At 35.6% G+C, this 20,691-nt stretch overlaps 1 protein-coding gene across 1 annotated transcript in view; it reads right to left on the bottom strand.

The window, feature by feature from the left end:
• LOC149791377 (enhancer of polycomb homolog 1-like) overlaps window positions 1-20,691 on the bottom strand; it is a 67,318-nt gene that overhangs the window by 42,687 nt on the left and 3,940 nt on the right. The window contains exons 2-3 of the mRNA XM_089969931.1: window positions 7,485-7,641; window positions 4,287-4,432 (exon numbers count right to left, since the gene is read on the bottom strand). Of these exons, the coding sequence (XP_089826057.1) occupies window positions 4,287-4,432; window positions 7,485-7,641 (303 nt within the window). The remainder of the gene's footprint in view (window positions 1-4,286; window positions 4,433-7,484; window positions 7,642-20,691) is intronic.

Genomic DNA, 20,691 nt, shown 5'->3' with positions numbered 1-20,691 from the left:
CTTTGTGAGCAGCAGTTGCAGCAGAGGTGGCAGGGGGTGTCACCAATGGAGAAGTTCATGGAGACACAGGTTTCCATTTATCAAATTAGGAAAGATCTGTATCAGATTGGGTTAGCCATAGTGCAGGGAATGTCACTTTTGAAACAAAGACAGGCAAGACAAGAGTTTTTATACTTTTTTCAGGATACGTTTATTGCAAGTTAAAATGGAACGCAAAAGACAAAAAATACATAAAAGCCAAAGGGTTAAGTAAAACGATAAACTACACATCAAAACAATGGAAGTGGAATATAAACAAGTCACTGTTCAACATTTTTGGTGATGAGGGTATAGTGTCCTAGGAACAATCTGTCAGGTTCTTAAGAGTCTCTACACTTGGCACAGTTATACAGGATTCTCCCAGTTTCTGATTAACCAAACTTGTATGATGTCTGTTTGAAAGGATTCATCTTTCTGGCTAGGCAATGGTAGTCACAATGAACTATCATTCTTGGATGTTTTCCTTTCTTATATACTGACCAAGATCAGCATGTTTTGACAAGTTTTTCCAAAGGTCAACTGATGATTTGGTGTGTGGCTAAACGCACAATCTTGTGAGGTTAGTAGGTGGTCACTTTAAACTCTTGATCCTCTCCAGACTGCAAGGCCTTTTTCAAGACCCCAAAGTTCACCACTTGACTGGTGCGATAATTGAGAGTCAATCCTTTCACTTTACTTTACACTGGGTGTACACTTCTCCTTGTGGGTCCCGGTATTCGTAGCTGTAATTTTTGGGACCACCACTAGACAAACTTAGCATCTTGTCGTCGGGGTGCTCGTCCATCCAGGCTCCTAAACAGTCTCCTTTGATGTCAGGGTGACGTTAACCCAGTCAATCAATGTAGATGCAACTGTGTCAAAATACAATACATGATCTCCTAATTCATGTAACGCTTTGTACAATTTTAGGCAAGCATGGGCTGTCAAGTAGGCCGCAATGATGACATTTCCAAATTCATCAGCCTGTACAAAGTCCAGTTCTTCTTTGTAACTGACCAGGATCAAATCCTCACGAACGATGTCCACGTGTTTCATGTATTTGGTTTTGTCGTGAATCATCTGGAAGGTTCTGTCAAATACTGTCTTGGGTCATTGTGCCATTTTACCCCACAAACAATTTATCACTCCAAGGGCAAGTCCATCATATTGAGTTGGGAAGTATTACTGTTCCATTTTAAATGCCACAAAACATATTTCCCTCGTGTAGTCAAGGTCAATGTCACTAGTATGCTCTCACATTGGTGTGATGAAGTGAATATTTACTTATTTAAGCCAATTTTGACAAATAAGGAATAAATACTGATATTCTGACATGTCTGTTACATTTGTACGTATCTGGGATTAGTGGACATTTAGGTCTATAATGTAGCCTCAGGCAGTTTGTTAGCTGACTGAGTATAAAGACTGTTTTGGTGCATGTCCTCAACATAACATAACCAAGAATTTGTTTTAACCCCCCCCCCAAAAAAAACCCACAAAATAAACCACTGATACACACAATGCCTTTAAGAGTTCTAAAATCTAAACAAGTTGTTTGTGTAGAAATTTCTTTCATTGCTAATGACTTTTGATAACAACTTGTTCAATATTAGTCCAATTTTTATACCATCATCCATGTTTGATAAAGCATCAGCAGGATCTGTAAAGTATTGACTGGCCTCTATGCAAGTATTCTGTCAGAGTTATGCAATGCTTTTCTTTATTTAGTAACAGCCAACAAATCTGATGGTGATGGTGACTGGCATAATTACTTTTAATGCAGAGGTCGACCTAATTAATTTTCCAGCAGACCCAACTAACATGGGAATAAATTGACCATATAAAATACCAAATAGTTTTTTAATGTATCAAGTTGCAATTTTCTGAAAATATGTAATAAATCTGAATAAAAATACTTTTATTATTGTTGAAAATATTTATTTTAAAAATTCACAAGACCAAAAAAACAGATTGTATGCCTTTCCTTTTCGTTAACATCTGTGCAACTGAAACAATCGACTTCATCAATTTTTGTTTTCAGTCTTCATCCATATAACTGATCTTATCTTCACTATTATCTAATAATGGAGAGGAAATGTTGGTGTTCTAAGGGACAAACCACGAAGAATCACTTTTACACTTCTGTATTATTCAAACTTTTATGTTCATTTTCTCTTTCATCCTGACTGCTCACTTATTTGATGCCATAAATAAAACAACAGCTTGATCATGCAGCTGTTTTGCATCACAAAATATCTGCAGTTTAAAGCATCTGAGGTATTTCTGTTAACTTAGTATGCTTCCCTGATCAATTCAAATGAATCTAGTATGAATCCTGTATCTGAATCAAACAGACAAGCCAGTCTCCAGATTTTAATGCATGTGTATTTCCATAATTTGTACTTTTGTTCTGTATTTTTAGGGTAATTTCCACAAGACCTATGGCAAAATCATAAAGGTTGGCAGGTCAGTAATTAAACTTGTGATTAGTACTTAATGGTAAGCAATTTAAGGCTTCTGCCATTATGACCCATTCTGACTCATGAATGTATTAAGTATTTGGTTACAAACTTGGTGGCACATATAGGCGGTTACAAACTTGGTGGCACATATAGGCTGATACACGGGCCCAAATGATTGAAAAAGACGCAATGATATTAAAAATGCCAGTCAAAACAATGGAATGTATATGACATTGAAAAATAACGTCAGATGAATCTTCCTGATTTAGTACAACATATCTAGAAGCAAATTTGGAAAATTTAATTGACACATTGGGTCTGTGCCTAAAGATATCCATGCTTATGTGAAAGGCAATAAGCTAGAATGCTAACTATGTTAGTTTTGTTTCTTCATAAAGTTCTATTACAATGGTTTTTAGGATTAAAGTGTCCAGGTTCTTCCTCCACCACTGATACTGGCCGCCATGTATAGCATATACTGTGCTTAAAAATGGTGTTAAATCCTACAACAACTTGCAAACTTGCCATGGTGAGGTTTATTTTTAAAAATAAAATTTTTAGTAATGGTATCCATATCTGACATTGAATGATCATCATTTGTAAAAAAGATATTTAAAGGTTCTGATGCCAGGATTTGAGGCTTCTGAGCACACGTTATTCAAAGATTTTTTTAATATTTTGGTAATGATGGCCATTTTTGATAACAGGTTCAATTATACCTTCCTGTCAGATTAGGCCAAATTCTGTTGAGCAGTTTTGGGATATCACTTAAGGTGCCACGGGCCCTTTACAATACCATTTATAATTTGGTGCAAGGGACCAAGGAAACTGACTGAAAAAGATGTAACAATATTAAAAATGCCAGTCAAAACAATGGAATGTATATAACACTGGAAAATAACGTCAGATGAATCTAAAAACAAATTTGGAAAATTTAATAGACACATTGGGTCTGTGCCTAAAGATATCCATGCTTATGTGAAAGGCAATGAAGCTAGAATGCTAACTATGTTAGTTTTTTTTACTCCATAAAGTTCTATTATAATGGTTTTTAGGATTAAAGTGTCCAGGTTCTTCCTCCACCACTGATACTGGCCGTCATGTATAGCATACATTGTGCTTAAAAATGGTGTTAAATGGTAGCCATATCTGACAGTGGATGATCATCATTTGTAAAAAAAAGATATGTAAAGGTTCTGATGCCAGGATTTGAGGCTTCCGAGAACACGCTATTCAAAGATTATTTTATATTTTGGTAATGATGGCCATTTTTGATAACCGGTTCAATTGTACCTTCCTGTCAGATTTGGCTAAATTCTGATGAGCAGTTTTGACATGTCGCTTAAGGATTTTTGATGGCAGATTGGGATTATTATGAACAAACATGATAGGGTTTTGTGCTAGGATATTTGAAAATCAATAACAGTGAATCGATGATGCTAAAGTGACCAATCAGTTGTCACATTACACCAGTAGAAAAAGTAGGCTTTAAGAAGACAGACTAAAGTCAATAATTTTGTCAGCAGGTACGACTACACATTTTGTCGACATGAAATATATTTATATTTTACTGAAACCAGATGGGTCATCAGTCTTTAAAAAGATGGGTCCTCAGGTCTTTCAAAGTTTCTGGAAATAAATGTTATCCATCTTTGAATTGGTACATATCTGGATATGATGCTTCATTTTTAATGCAGGTCTGAGGACTGTATAATCTAGGTTCGACTTTTAATGTTTTTCTCAAGCATCTGATGCAACTGTTACAACCATACTCTGTAATATAACACTGTTTAAGAACTAATATACCTGCTGGCCACTGCCTTTTTCAAGGCGGTCCATCATTTCCTCAAATTTGAGGGGTGTGATCTCCATTTTCTTCTCCTGTTCATTTAACCATTCCTCGTCCTCACTGTCCATGTCGTAATCTGGTATCTCCTGGTCCATGCCAAAAGCTAGTAAATAAATAATTTAAAATGGTTAAGACTCTACCATGTTAATCTGTTCCCCTTTTTTTTTTAAATTGGGTCGGGGAATCATGCTGGTTCATATTCAAAACTCACTTAGTTTTCCTAACGAGTAAAAATTTTCATGCCTTTAATAAATAATAAACTGAGCCTACAATTAACACCAATATAAAACACGCTACCTTTAACCCCAAAGTATAAGGATTGATAAGCATATGTCATAGCCAACTATTTTAGCTTCACATCAATAACTTGTAAATGTAGGGTTTAAGAAACATAAGTAAATAAAACAAACTTCACTGAAACATTAACTTTTGATGTCACCAACTGCCAAGTGAATACAGCCTGCCATGTTTCACTTCCCATTAAAGCATTTCTAACCATAAAAAAACATGAAAAATGATAAGCAAATCTTTCGTTTTTGTGTGAATACTATACAGTTCAAATGCATCATGGAACCCACATATCCCAGTGGGGAGAATAAATCCATCTAATTTCAATAAAATTTCAGCAATCAGCAACCTTTATTTTGATCACATATATATTCACCTGTCCCTCATTAACTCACGCACAGTGGGGTCCACAAACATAGACCACACTATAAGCATGGGTGTAAGTTATTGAGTGACCTTCAAAAATTGAAAAAAATCTGTACATCAAGAGAACTGTTTGGGGGAACTGGGCTGTTTAATGAATGAATCCTCCTTTTACAATCACATCGATAATAATTGTTAATAACGCATTTTCTAATGAAACTGTTCTTTATTCTGTATAAATAACATTTATTTTCAAAATTTCCAGCATGAGGAAGATTGTTCTATCTGGTTTCAACAACCATCACGTGTACACGAAAACATCTTTGTATTACATCACTGCTTTCTGGTTTGTTGATTTGTCTGGTTCCTGGAGTGGTATTTCATAGTATATTACCAAGTCAGGAGTCAAAGTAGCCGGGAACTAGACTATCTGTTGATACACCACCCAAAAAAAGAGTACTTTAAAAAAAAAAAATAGCAACATTGCCTACATTGAAACTAAATTTGTGTATTGTTCAATTAGTACAATACTGATGTCGCGATTTCATTGAAAGTAATAGTGAAACTTCTTATCATCCTTGAGGATATCTCTAAGTGACAGTTCAGAAATTCTCTGAAAATCGCTTGCCCACAATGGTCCCTAGCAGTGAAACCAAGCTCCTTATTTTACAAAGTATTCATTTCACTTGGTCGCCTTGCAATCTTTGATCACAGTTATGAAGGCGTTGGTTAATTTAAGGTAGTTTATGTTACATACACAATAACATTTATAAGTGTTCACTTGATCAACTTAAGTGAGTTTACCCAACATACGATTGGGACAGTTAGATTTTAAGTATGTAGGATTTGTGTGCCTTTGAACTTTTGTATTCCACCTCCTTTCTTTGATTAAAAAAACATAATTAACATGATAACACAAAGGAGGCCAGCTTTTAATTCAGTGCAACAATACAACATATACTTCTGCAAGTCAGTTAAAGGGATAATCCTGGGCTTTGCCAATGATGCAAATTGCGATTTATTTTCCTTATTGGCAATAAAATATACCATCTGGCAATTTTTTTTGGTGATAACCTTTTTGGCTGTTTAATTTGTACATACAATCATGGATTTGGAGTGGAGACATTCAAAGGGACCACGAAAGGAAGCCACAAACTTGGATGCACAATGCACTGCAATATGTTACATAACCAAATTCTTTGTTCGTATGACAAACGCATCTTTACAGTGCATTGTTACATCATAGTCCGCTTTTATTGACATCTGGCCTGAGTACTGTATACTGTGATACACTCAGTCATGCTACCGGACTACACCTACAATTGACCGACCCTTGAAGACGCGATCAGAAATAGCTACAATTTAATTGAATGACAGCAAATCCTTCTGTTTTTTTAATAAAATGTACCAATAAAATAGTTTTCCTGAAACATCAATGGACAAAATCTCAATCAGAATTATATACTGTCAACAGTGCAACTTTATCACGGGTAAACGAAAGTTTTCTGTTGCGAGTTCATTGTCTCATTGTAAAAGTTAACAAAATAAATTCGTCTACCCATGATAAAGTTGCACTGTTGACAGTATATAATTCTGAATGCCATTTTTTCCATTTGTTTTGTATTTACACACAGAATTAAAAAATTATCAGTTTTCTCTTAAGTTCCATCAAAACTATTTTATTGGTACATTTAAGAAACAACGTAAGGATTAGTCGTCATTCAATTAATTATAACTATTTCTGCAGATTAAATGCGGTTGTCAATATGAACAAAGGATTTGTTTATGTAACAGATAGATTCCAGTGCACTGTGTACCCAAGTTTATGGCTTCCTTTCATGGTGCCATTGAATGTCTCCATTCCACTCCAAATTCATGACTGTATGTACAAATTAAAGTAACAAAGGTTGTCACACAAAAATCGCCAGATGGTATATTTTGTCACCAGTAAGGAAAAACATAACCCAATTTGTGACAGTGACAAAGCCCAGGACAATCCCTGAGTGATCACTGTTCAATTGACTCTGTAATTTCAATACTGAACTGTCATTACTGCCACCTTTTCATATACTATCGAAAATGGGAAACTGTTGTACACTATGAAAACAGCGAAATTATCAAGATTTTGAAGCATATTATATCACACTAACTTCTAAACCTAAAAAGACTGCCTCAATAAGGCAGCTGATTTTTACATGAAGTTTACCCAGGCATCATCTCTGAATACACCTAATATGCATACTCAAACAGATCTACAAACCTATGATATCATACACACTGATATAAGTTTGTAAGACACTGTTTTCTAAAATCAATTTTCAATCTTTTATATCCATATATGTATCAAAAAAGGCCAAATTATTATACCCCCAAGCTCCTTCAAAAATCTTAGTTGTCTGACTTTGAAAATCAATTATCCAGGACGCCTAGCTCTGGGATATGATCAGCACAGAGTAGGCGAGAATTTAACAAAGTGGAAGAAACGTTATGGGGTAAAATCATACCTTGGATATGAATATACTGCTTGGTTGTCTTATAGTCTGCCCGGTATAGACATCCATATCGGTCTTCAAGCTCTTCTATCTCTGGAATGGGGATGGTCAAGGCTTCAGCTGAACCATAAACCTGTTGTGCTGACAAAGCCCTCTGCAAATGGTGCTCCTGATAAAACAATAACAATAATAATAATAATAATAGTTTAACCCTGCAATAACAAGGTAATTGGTCTTCAAAGAATGTGGTATAACCAACAAACTCAACAGAAGAGAAAGATGATTGTGGGTAGGGGGGATAAATACACACTTTTGATTAAATGAAGACAACATTTAAATACTGCCGTATATTGTCAACTTACATTTGTGTAGTACAGTTCATAATTGGTTAAGTACTGTACACGTAAATAAAAAATCCATGAATTCAAGTAAAGATCTTATGTTATAAATCTCCCAAAGTGACATGTGTCACTAAACAGTTCACTACAATATTGTCATCAGTAGCACATGGTTGTAGTTGTTGTAGGGTTTAACGCCATTTTTCAGCTCACGTGGTGGCCAGTATTAATGGTGGAGGAAGAACCCGGGAAAACACCCGACCCACAAGAAGCTACTGGCAGGCTTTCTCACATACCCACATTGGCCGAATCTGAGACTCGAACCCACGCAGACAGAGGTGAGATGGCAGTGATCCTTAACGCATGGCTGTAGTTGTTTACATGCTACATGTACTTCAAGTAGACTAGATTTTGGTCAGCTGGGGACAGCTATAACCTTGTGTGTGTGTTTATGTGATTTGGATTTTTAGCGTGGCTTTAACAATTTTTCAGCCCTATCACTATGATGTCTGCAGTGTGCCGTTTATAGTGATGTCTAGCACTGGTGCATCTAGTCCAAGTTTCCTCTAACCCTTGCCATCCCTTTTTTGATACTGGACATTTTTGTTGGGGTGTAGGGTCTGAGTCAATTACCTCTCAAAAAGTTGGAATTTGCCGACACCATTTGGTGTCGGCATGGGGTAGCTGCTTACTAGCCAGCCTATGAAACTAAAACAACTGTTCACCAGATATACTTGCATGAAATCGATACGATTTATTTTCTAATATGATTTAATATGATTTATTTTCTCAAAAATAGTGAATATAGCATTTGTTATATCTTTAGGCTGCTGACAGACGAGATGTAACGACAGCGCTGATGAAATTTTACCTGGAACTCGTCATTTTCATTCCGAGTCACATGACTATACAAATCTCAAAACCTACATGTCAATGACATCAGAGGTCCAATAATCATGTGATATCAACAATATACCATTTCGAAAAATTACCATATTTACATGAGTGGTAATTTTTCAAAGATTTTTTCAGTGTCATTGAATAACAAAGATTTCTCTATTATTTAACCCATTTTATCCTGAATACGACTGCGGTTGTAATACCTCATTCTATCCTGAATATGCCTGCAGTCGTAGTATCCCATTTTATCCTGAATACGACTATGGTTGTACTCTACTACGTATGTGTGTAGTGTCTCTAGAAATACGTGTTGTACATCACATATGTGTACTTCTTCACATACACAGGAAATGGTTAAAGCACGCATGCGCAGTGAAATTTAAAAAAAACGCGGCTGGAAAAGAAATTGTTGACTTGAAAATCGATCGATAAAATGATGGACAACAACTCTGTATGTATGTTGATAGCGAGGGTAGCAACAATGAAGTTGGCGACTTGGATGATTCCAATGATAATATTTACTTAAATGATGGGTTAGAATTTAATAAAGTTGATGAAAGAGAAGATGCATGGCTTCATGCACTTTTCGACAGCAATTCGGAGAATGAAGCTGACTTTGAAAGCTTTCAAGAAAAATGGATCCGGGATGATTTTTCACTTCAGTTGCAGCCAATGCAAAACATTATTTTTAGTTACTTTGGGATGATTTAATCTGGAAAAAACTTGTTAATGAAACAAATCCTTACATTGAAAGATTTCTAGGATTAATTTGTGACAAGTTTTCATGAGAAGCTGCACGGTGAAGTACATGTTCCAGAATGTGAAGTAAACAAATTGTTCCTTGTGTCATGTTGTCCAACTTTAGTAAAAATTTTATAACTTTTGAACTAACAGTGCTAAAAACTTCAAATATGGACCAAAATACTAGAAATTGAATTATCTTTATTTTCTTCACATAATATTAGAGCATTTCATTAATTGTCATGGACAAAAGATTCACTTAACATCTTGGTGAGTTTTTTAATTTGTTTTTTTTTCTTCAAGTCATATTTCAAAACACAGTTGTGAGCATGTTCATTGGTAAATGATAACAAAACATATATCACTGTATTGCAAATTTTATTACCTTTTCAGAGATATATAGTTTTATATACTTTATAAAAGAAATAACATTGTTACAACATTTTTAGTAAACATGGTGAAGGTGGTCACAATTTCTGCAGCTGCTGCTGTATGATGCTCCGTTTTACCACAATGTACTGTATTTACCGTATGTTTTCGGACTTCAACAAATAATTACTTTTTTGTCGTCCGAATACATATCAAATTCTTTAATTAGGTATCCGAAAACATACAGTTGAAGACAGATTTATCCCCCCCACCAATGTCTGTAACGAAGTAACCGTTAGCTCACATGACGACGTGCTGCCATGAAGTAAAACAAGTATTTTGTCAAGCACCACTGAAAGGATAATGAATGAAAAACAGACATTACTTGCCTATTTTGTCTATGTGATACATGTCCATCCACCAGAAAACACAGCCATAAATGTATTAGAGCCACAACTGTGTGCATATTTTCCAAAAGAACCGCCATATTACTATATAATCTTGCAATCCACAGTTTAACCCTCTGCTGATCGGTGATCATTAAAATCTACATTACCAATGTGCGCAAGCTTAATTTCTGTGTAATTAAGATATTAATGCAAACTAAATAAAAAGATTTTGGAATTATAATTTTTAAGACATTTAGGACAGAAACATTTTAGTATCGAGAGTAGAAATACTGGTACATGTATGATGGCTAATCTTAAAGCACCAAGGGTGAGAGGCTCCATATGGGGTGAGTGTTGTATGCACGCACAGGAAGGGTAAAAATAACAAGCAAGTTGAAATATGCAAGTCAGCGTGATTAACCCGTAAATTGCTATATTGTTTTGCAGCACAAGATCCCTCAGTGCTGAATTGTTTGAGGAAAAAAAGGAAGAAAACTGCACAGTTTTTAAACTGCATGCATTTCAATAAATATACACAATAGATACACAGACCCTATATGAAAAATGATGGTGGATGTATAAACTTTGAGATTAGCATCAAGGTACATGCGCAAGTTCAACATATTTGCATGTACAGGTAAAATTACAAGTTTTGACTGTATTTCATCTGTATTTTTGTTTGTTTTTTAATGAAAAAGCTCCAATATATCTAAGAAATGTTATATTCTTTTGTAGTTCAACCATGTACATGTACATGTTATGTCTGTCACAATATTATATCTAAATTGTGAAAATCAGAGGTAAAGAAAAGGTAACAGTTTTGTAAACATGCAATCCATGAATGTCAGAGGTAAATTTAGACCCAGAGTCAGTAGTAAATGTTCATGAAAATTTTAAACTTGTTTATTCTGGTATATTTCATGTCAACTTGTGCACTTAATGAGTCACCCATTGTGTTTATTACCTGTTCAGGTATTATTCTAGCTCATCTGAAATACTACATTCACTCTGTTGGTTATATATTCAAGTGTGGAATAACCTGAAACAATCAGGTACACAAAGTGCCACTTGGCATGTCTCACATCTGAAAGATGTTTGCTTTCTTTTGAATCCCTCACGGTCCTTTCTTCTCTTATTACAAGCAACACAATCACGTGCAGGCTGTGCTCGTTTAGCTCCAGGTGTAGCTGGAATAAATTCAGGGAAATGCCTCCCAACGAGGCATTCAGGTTGCTCACCAGCAAATCTTCGTCCTCTCCTAGTAGGTTCTGACACATCTCCTGCTTCCAGAACCAATGACTTCACTATTGAGACATGGAAATCATGGTGACTTAGTTTCTTCTGCACAGGTGAGAATTTCAGGTACAACTGATAGGCATTTACAATACATACATTCAGTAGATGAAAAAATAGTTTTCTCCACCATTTCTTGGATTTCCTTACTACAGGATTGTACTGGTTAAATCGGTCACTTAAATCTACTCCTCCCATGTTTTTCACATAATCCACAATGCATGTGGGTTTCATCACAGGTGTGTTTGTAGCAAAATGTTTTTTTGATCACCTTAGCTTCATGAAAACTTGAGATCATATTTGTCATGATATTTCACCAGTAGCAAATTGTCCTTTCTGCGAAAAATACACTCACCCTGGTTTAGTTTTTTTTAACCTTCATTGCCTCTGCAACACCTACTCTATTTGTTCGCAAGGTTCCACATGCAGAGGTATTTAGCAACTCAAGTTCATTAAAAAGTTCAGGTGATGAATAATACTTATCCATATATACTCTGTGTCCTTTATTCAAAAGACTACACTTGCAAAGCAAACCAATCACAATTTTTGTTGTTTTATTCAGCTCATCAGTGTTTAGTTCTAGTCCTTCACAATAATTATCAAGGTCTCCACCTGTTTTACCAGCATAAATGTGGTAGCCGATACAATATCCACTGCTTGCCTCGCACACCTGGAACAGCTTTATGCCAAACTTGTTAGGTTTGGTAGTGTTATAAACTCGAAATTTCTGACGACCTTTCCAAGGGCAGGTAGCTTCATCAAAACTGAGGTTCATATCTGGTGAATAAACCTCAGCAAATGCTTCAGTTTTTTCAATCATTGGGCGGATCTTGTGTAAAGTGTCACCTTGATTGTTCTCGTTGTCTGCCAGGTGTAAATTGCTTAAAATAGCTAGAAATCTATCCCTACTCAATTTTTTGCTCAAGTATGGGGTTGGCATCACATCATCAGTAGCCCAGTATGAATCAAGATCAGATTTACGTACCAAACCCATTGCTATAATCAATGAGAAAAAGAGTTTTAGCTGCTCAGGTGTGACAGGCTGCCATTTTTTCATGCGACTGTTCTCCTTCAAGTCTGCCCCATGAACTCTCTGATCTGCATAACAACTTGTTTGATCTACTATCAAATGCAATAAGTCATCATCAAAAAAAAGTCTTAAGTAGTCGATAGGTTCACTATTTGCCATTTAACATTTAATTTTGAAGTACCAGTGTATGGAGGGTTGACAGGCATGCCATCTTTTCTCGTCCAGCCAGCATGTACATCCGACTCCAGTTCCATGTAGATTCCTGGCTCAAAATCACTAATAGGTATTTCCATCAACACTTCGCCAGCTCCAATAATTTCATCCTCCTCAAATCCTTCAAATCATTGTCGTCATCACTATCAGAATTCAGTATTTGTTGAAATCACCATCGTATTCAGTGTCAGCCATTTTAATTTTTTTCAGGTACCACATGCTCAAAAGCGAGTATTTGTAAAACTTCTTTGCTCAATGTTTAGTAAAGTACAACAGAATGCTTGTTCTGGGCCTTTATAAACCAACCAATCAAATATAGTTTTACAAGCGACTAGCACTTTAAGGGTTAATATGTTGGTATTTTTTTAAAAATAAAGGTGATCTATTTGTTGTGGTTCTCTCTTTTTTTTCTCCCCCACCTAGCCGAGGGTAGCTTCAAAATGAGTAGACCTTGCTGACTCGAAACAATCGACTGCTCAAAGATTGTACTGATGTACCGGTATGCTGGAGATTTCAAGGTGTCTAGGTAATAATTGTTAATAATAAAACTTGTGGGATTTCTTTGACAGGTGTGTTCAGAAATAAAATGCAGCCATCTGGATTTCATTAAAAGAACACACGACGTACCGAACATTTAGCACCCACAATCAATATTTATCGTCTACAAAGAGGTTTACTACCAATAGAACAATAACTATGTTTAAACCTTGGCATAGAATGCCTCAGGGATAAGGGGTTTGTTTTGTTGCACAATGCCAATGAATTTTACTAATCCATACAGACTCTCTGATGTATTGTTTAATGATATAAAGCAGGGGTCATGGTTTCTAATCAAAGCCATAACTGTCACACCTATTTGAAGTGGTTTTGTGTGTAATGATGTCTACACTGACAACCAATCATATTTTTGTTAGCCAATCAAGCTATTAAAACGTAAAGTATAAATAAAATACCCACCACTATCAAAAGTTTATATATTGGATGGCTGTTGTTGTGAAACATAATATTGTTAGTACTGTAATAATTTTGATGGATAAGTTTATCTTAAGCTATGCAACAAGTGAGGAGGCACTGCTTAGTGCGTGGAGGGACTCTCCCTTGCTGAAATCGTCTCCAAAGAGGCCAGTAGGCCGTCCACAGAAGTGACCTCGAATTAATGATTCTGAGGATGCATCACAAAAAGAACCGCCTACAAAGAAAGCTGCTCTAGATGACGAGTCTGATTATCTTGAACCCGAGAGTGCTCCATCCGGTTCTGTACGTGGTCACTATAAACATTATACATTAAAGCAAAAGCAGAATATCGTTAACAATGCAAAATGTCTGGAAATTAGACCCAAAGCAGAAAAATTCAAGATTCCGAAATCCACAGTGAGTACCTGGATGAAAATTGACTTTCCTGCCGATCTGAACTTGAACGGACATTTGCCTAAGTGTGGATGACCCATTTCATATGGACAGGCTATGGATGATAAGATCGCTCAATGGGTGCTCACTCAGCGTGACTTACAAATTCCAGTCAGTGTTGCGGGAATAATGTATATATGCCAAGGAGCTTGTCTCAACAGAATTTCCGGAGAGCAAATTCCATGCCAGTCGTTTATGGGGAGAGTTTCATCAAAAGACATGACTTTGTGCTCAGAAGCAGGACCTCTCTTGCCCAACGTTTACCCAAGGATTTGGAAGAAAAGATTGCTTCGTTCCACAAGTTTGTGATGGATAGACATGAGGAGGACGAGTTTGACAATAAGTTTATTATTAACATGGATGAGACACCGATGTACTTTGATCTTGTGCCAGGGAAAACAGTGGGCAAAGAAAGAACGAAAAGCGTTCTGATTCGTACAACTGGTGCAGAGAGAAGAGACACATTACTGTAGTTTTAGCCGTTGCAGGTTCTGGCGACGTATTACCTCCAATGATTATTTTCAAGGGAAAGAGACAGCTAGATCTGAAGGCACCAAAATGGTGGATTATCGCAGTTCAAGAGAAAGCATGGATGGATGAAACGCTAATGCTGCGATGGATTGAAGAAATTTATTTGCCATTCACCAGAAGAGAGCAATCACTATTAGTTATGGACTCGTTCCGGGCTCACATAACTGGTGAAGTGAAGAAACAGTTGCAGTGTGATGTTGTGCCAGCAATAATACCTGGAGGCTGCACATCCAAACTGCAACCTCTTGATGTGAGCATCAATAAACCTGTCAAGAGCTACCTCCGCCGCAGCTGGACGGAATACATCAGGGATGCTACGAATGCATTAATATCATCTAATGAAAGCAGCAATGACCGGATCAAAACAGCCACCAAACAGACTGTATTGGACTGGGTTGTAAATGCCATGGACACATTGAAGGAAAAGCGCACAATGATAATTAAATCTTTCAAGGTGTGCAGCATCAGTGTCAATCTGAGCTGAAGTGAAAACGAGCTGATCAGAAATGACAAACAATTAAATAATATGGATGATGATAGTGATACAGAATTTGAGGGCTTTTCACCCGAGGACCTACAAAAGGCTACGGACAAGCTACTTGATAATGAATAATATATTTAAATATACTAAGCATTAAATCATATTTCTTTTCATTCTTTGATATTGCTACTTATTGTGTATGGCTTAATATAACAATGTTTATCAATCTATCTATCTGCAAACATACATACATACATAAATATATACATACAATTAAAAAATTTAAATTATATTAGTTCATGATCACAATAAATAATTGGTTACCAAATGAAGCAAATTTTGTATCAGTTAAATTAACAGTAAACACGCTGTGAATTTTACAATAAAATGAAGCAGCAGATCTTCCTAGATTGTGTCCGAAAACATAACTTGTAGAAAAAAATTATAGCAGAGCAATGTCCCAAAACTTACAAGGCATTTAAATTAGGGCATAACCGACTTTTGATCCGGAAATCGGATTCCACCGGATAGTATGAACTTCCGATTAATCGGAGTTGGACAAGGCAGGAACGACCGATTCGGATAATAAAAATAATAAAGTTGAATTTCTATAGCACCGTGTCTAACACTGCGTGTCATTCGATAGTGCGTTAATAAAGTTAAATAAGAAGTCAGAAAAGTCCAATATGGTCAACACAACGGGGTGAAACGATAATACTTGAGTTAGACCGAAAGATTTAAATTTATTAAAATATATAATACAGTCCTACCCGTTTATGTCAACATCCTCAATAATGAAGGCATAATACTGAATACATTGACACATGCTAATGAGGTATTAAAAGAAAATGATTCCGCAAGAGGCCAACTTTATAGAACCAAACAAAAGCCTGTTTTATTTTTATTTGACCGCGACATTAAAGCATGGCGGCAAGATCAACTAATTGTTGAATAAAGTACAGGATGGAACTGGCCGCTTGCCGACATAAATGATTAAGGTGGGAAAATAAAAGCCTGGCGGCAAGATCAACTAATTGTTGAACAAAGAATGGGTCGGAACTGGCAAAAAAATAAAAAATTTCATGGATTCTTTGTGGCTTTGAACTTCGTTGCATTTTGCTATAGTCCTGCCATATCCTTCCCCTTGTGACATCAGTGTGATATGCAAAACGTGTGTAACACGGTTTAAAAAGTTGATTTGAAAAACCTTTTAATTTAGCATTTCCGATTAATTGAATCGTATCCGGAATCGGAAAAATTTCATGCCCAAATTCCGGAATCGGAAATCAGTAGAAAAATGCTAATCGGTTATGCCCTAATTTAAATATTATATTTTCCAAAAAAAATGGTGTCCGAAAACATACGGTAAATACGGTATTTAGAATTGCTTCTCAGGAATCAGGCACTGCAGTTGAAATTGGTAAACAGGATAAAATGGGTTAAATATTTCAATGAAAAATTTCATTCTGTACAATTGTTGATTTCTTCCTAATATGGTATAAGAAGTGCATGTTATGGTAACCAAGTTTTTGTGCTGCCTTTGCTTTGACAAAATTATCTATATTGGGTTTCCCGCTAATAAAAAAAAAAAAGATTCCAGTAACAAACATGTGAACAGCGGCCATGATTTGAACAGATAATACTCGCTCCAGGGCCATAAACTTGAGGCAAAAATGGCCTTAGTTAAACTGGACATTGATATTGTGCTTTCTTTTATTTGAATTTGAGGAAGTATTTAAATTTTATTGCGTAGAATATTTCTTAACACATTAATCCCTGGAGGTTTTTGTCATTTTCGCCAGAAAATCGAGTAGGAAACACATTTTGAAAGCTATTTCTGAAAAGATCTAAAAACACTAAATCACCGGTGATCTTTCAATAACATACTGCCTAGTTGTGTTAGAAACATCATTTTTCATTGGCTATTTGACTCTCGCATGAGCAGAAGGGTAAAAGTTGGAGTGTTTTTTTGGTTTTTTTTGCTAAACGGAGCCATTATTTTTGTATCGAGACCCCTCTTTATTCCAAATGCCCATCTTATCCTACTTTTTGCAAAGGCTCATCTGTCTGTTTGCAGTCCATACCGGTATGCCTTAGATCTGAGACCAAAAAGTCTAAAATCCGGACACCAAATCGGATTCAGACCATGGGCGAATTTTGGGAAGAAAAAAGTCGGGTCAAAAAAATGAGTTTTTTTTTATCTGTATGTTGTAGTGCAACTTGATATTCCAGATTATTTGGTATCATTGTAGAGCAATATCTGTCTACCTTTCTATAATACCACCCACTTTAGTGTATCATGCATGACTGTGACACTACAGAGCTTGGCAGTAGGCTACTACCTCCTGCCACATTAACTCGTCGCTAGGGGTTAGTGTGTTGATCAGTACTTACTATTGACCTAGCAAATGTCATCAAGAACCCGAAACATGGTCAGGCAGGAAGTTAGACAGTCTAGCTTTAAATATCTGCATTGATTCTTAAATAGGTTGCGCGACAAAGGAGAAGTGTCCTCCCTTGTATTATTATATGGTTCATGTATGTCAAGTAAATTGTAAGCAACCATGAGCTCCTGTGATTACGAATAAATGAGCATACAACGAACTGTAATCATTATTCTGTGTCCCATTCTTAAGTTCGAATACTTTTTTTTAACGGGTACCCGTAGGCATCTTTAACTGTATCATAAGTTGTGAATCGTGACTCGTATCAATGTGGCAGAAGTATATCATTTCACTCCTACACACTATATGCCCTTTTGATTTAAGCACTTTCATTTTAACCTAATTTATAACAAAGAAATAACATTCAGTTTTTGTTCCACTATGCTCATTTTTAGGATACCGCTGGCACCATGTGGTGTGACTGATGCCCAGCTCACATATGAGCATTTGTGTGCATCTCATTACTCACTGAGCTCTAAGTTATTTTTGATTTACACTATAAACTCTGAATGTATCCATGGTAAATATCAAGCTTCATCTGCACTTGAGGAGTTTGCCATTCAGGCATGGGGACCATAACTGCTTGGGATAGGAAAACATCTTTGAAAAACAAGAGGGGTTATTAGAAATTAACAAGGCATTGTTTGAATATCCCACTAGAAGAGTTAGAGTAATGGGCACCCCCAGTTTTAACTGTACTCACTCTTGACATAATTATGAGTTCACAATTAGATCACAAATTCCAGGTTTACCTTACTAGATCATATATGCATTGATGTCAATGCATTGCAGCCTTTTGAAAGGAGAATTTTCTTTGTTTCTTCATGAAGGTCCATGGAGGCTGAAAACATTCCATATCTTATGTGAGTGGGCCACAAATGAATAAGAGTACCATGAATGGCATGGTGGCAGAGAATTGCAACTTTTTGATATATGATTGATTCTGACCCTACACACCAAAATAAATATCCAAATATCAAAATTGAGGTGGGATGGGTAAGAGGTAACTAGGACTGCTGAAATGGAATTCAATGAAACCTGAAAACATGACAATTTGATTGTGTTCGAATTCACTGGGGAAAAAAGTAAGTATAGCAACTCTGCTTTAATTTGTGGAAAAGTTTCTACATGTGATGCCAAGTGTACAAGATATTCCTGAAAATTTGGCCCCTAATTCCCATCAGACAATCATGGGTCACATTATACAACTTTGTTTATTTTGGCAATATGATGTTACCATATTTCATGCATTTTTCGTACCCTTTAATTTTTCATACACAATTCAGTCATCAGAATGGTAATTATTTAAATGTTTAATAATTTTCAAGAAAAAAAAAATCATTTAATTTTAGGATACAATTTCTATTAAAAAGATTTACGTTTGCAAGAAAGATCACAAATACTGTACTATCCTTTAAGTGCTTCTTCGGTTTTGACTTAGAAATAATTAACATTTCATTGCAAATCTATTCTACGATATACCCCAATATTATCTTTATTGCTGAGTTCAAATAACAAGTAATGTGTATGATCACTTGTCCTTATAACATCTGTTGTATGGACAATGGCTTCAAAGCACAGTGACAGAATTTCATTTCATTAACAAGAGCCTCATTTCCGTACTGGCTGCCTTGCTGATTTGACCTCGTTTGTCAATTCTTGCCCTCAATCTGGTTTCAACTGGAATAACCAAAGTGCTAAGCATGTTTAATTACCTGAATTGTTGATTTAGCAGTGTTTATTGATAATGGAATATAGTAGGGTCATAATACATGAGGATTATCACAATCGTCAGGTAACAGTCTTTGTTCTCTTTGCAAAGGCTACAAATAAAAACCACTCTGAATAAATACGGTCTTGTACACCAACAAAATTGTGTTTCATCTCACTCTCTCGCATACACATACATGCGCAAGTGATTTCAAGTTCTTTATTGTTGATGTAAAATTATAAGCCACACTTAATTTTTTGACAATGTGAACTCATATCGTTGTCTACAATTACCAATAAATAATGCGCGTATCTATGTTCAAACGATCTTAATCATAGGTTGTTGAGTAAAATGTATTCCACAGAACTTGTTCATGTATGATCCCTTTATTTTTCATACACAGTACCACCAAAATGACATTTATTTGACATAATTTTTCGTACACTGAAATTAATAATTATTTTTCGTGTACAAAAATTTACATGAAATATGGTAATCTTATTATGAAACAAAACATCAAAAAAAGTTATTCTCAAACTTTCAAATTAGTCATGATAACCTATTTTTAGTTTGGTCATGTTAACTAGGGCCTAACCGAGTAGATAATTTTCACCGAGTACCAAATCCGAGTATTTGGATGTACTATTTGCCAGATAGAGGCATGAACCGAGTAGTAGGTGTGACTCCGGAGAGTACCGTTTGTTTCATTATCGTATGCAAAGCTTAAACTTTTCGTGTATCATATATATCGCCTATAAGACCAAAATTTTTAGTCGGAAACCATGGGGAAAGTCTGGGGGTCGCCTTATATACGAGGCAAATCCATTTAGAATTTTAGAAATCCATCAAGACTGACCTACAGTAAAGTTCGATCGACAACATGACTAATTATAAACGTAAGTAACACATTGCACAACAATAGTACATTACGTTTATTTATTTGAATGACTATACGAAGTAATGAAAAAATTATATACATGCAATCAAAATTCGGAAATAAAGAATTAAAAATGAAGTACTAATACTAAGTACTACATAGTTTCAGACTCGATAGTCTAGAATATTTAGGAGTAAAATCAGTAAATGTGCAATAACTAACACAGTAGCATTACTTATACTACAAATACACTGAACTACTTTTGCAAAGACTGTCGAACGAAATACCGACTATTACCGAGATGGTAAGTATACTTAGTAACATAATAATTAAAGTCTTATAACTACTAAAAAATGACAAGAAAATCATAATATAACGTAATATTTTAGTAAATGCAATAAATTTCCCAAAAAATTGGTAATTTAGTTGTCTCAATTTTGTTACTGTTAGTAATTGAAATTAACCACGCTCAAGTTATTCTTCAAGAACAACAGC

The sequence above is a fragment of the Sinohyriopsis cumingii genome, chromosome 9 (assembly GCF_028554795.1).
Source record: "Sinohyriopsis cumingii isolate HCF-2022 chromosome 9, ASM2855479v2, whole genome shotgun sequence".
Taxonomy (NCBI): Eukaryota; Metazoa; Mollusca; class Bivalvia; order Unionida; family Unionidae; genus Sinohyriopsis; species Sinohyriopsis cumingii.
The sequence above is the reverse complement of the archived record's forward strand: the minus strand, read 5'-3'. Positions and strand labels throughout refer to the sequence as shown.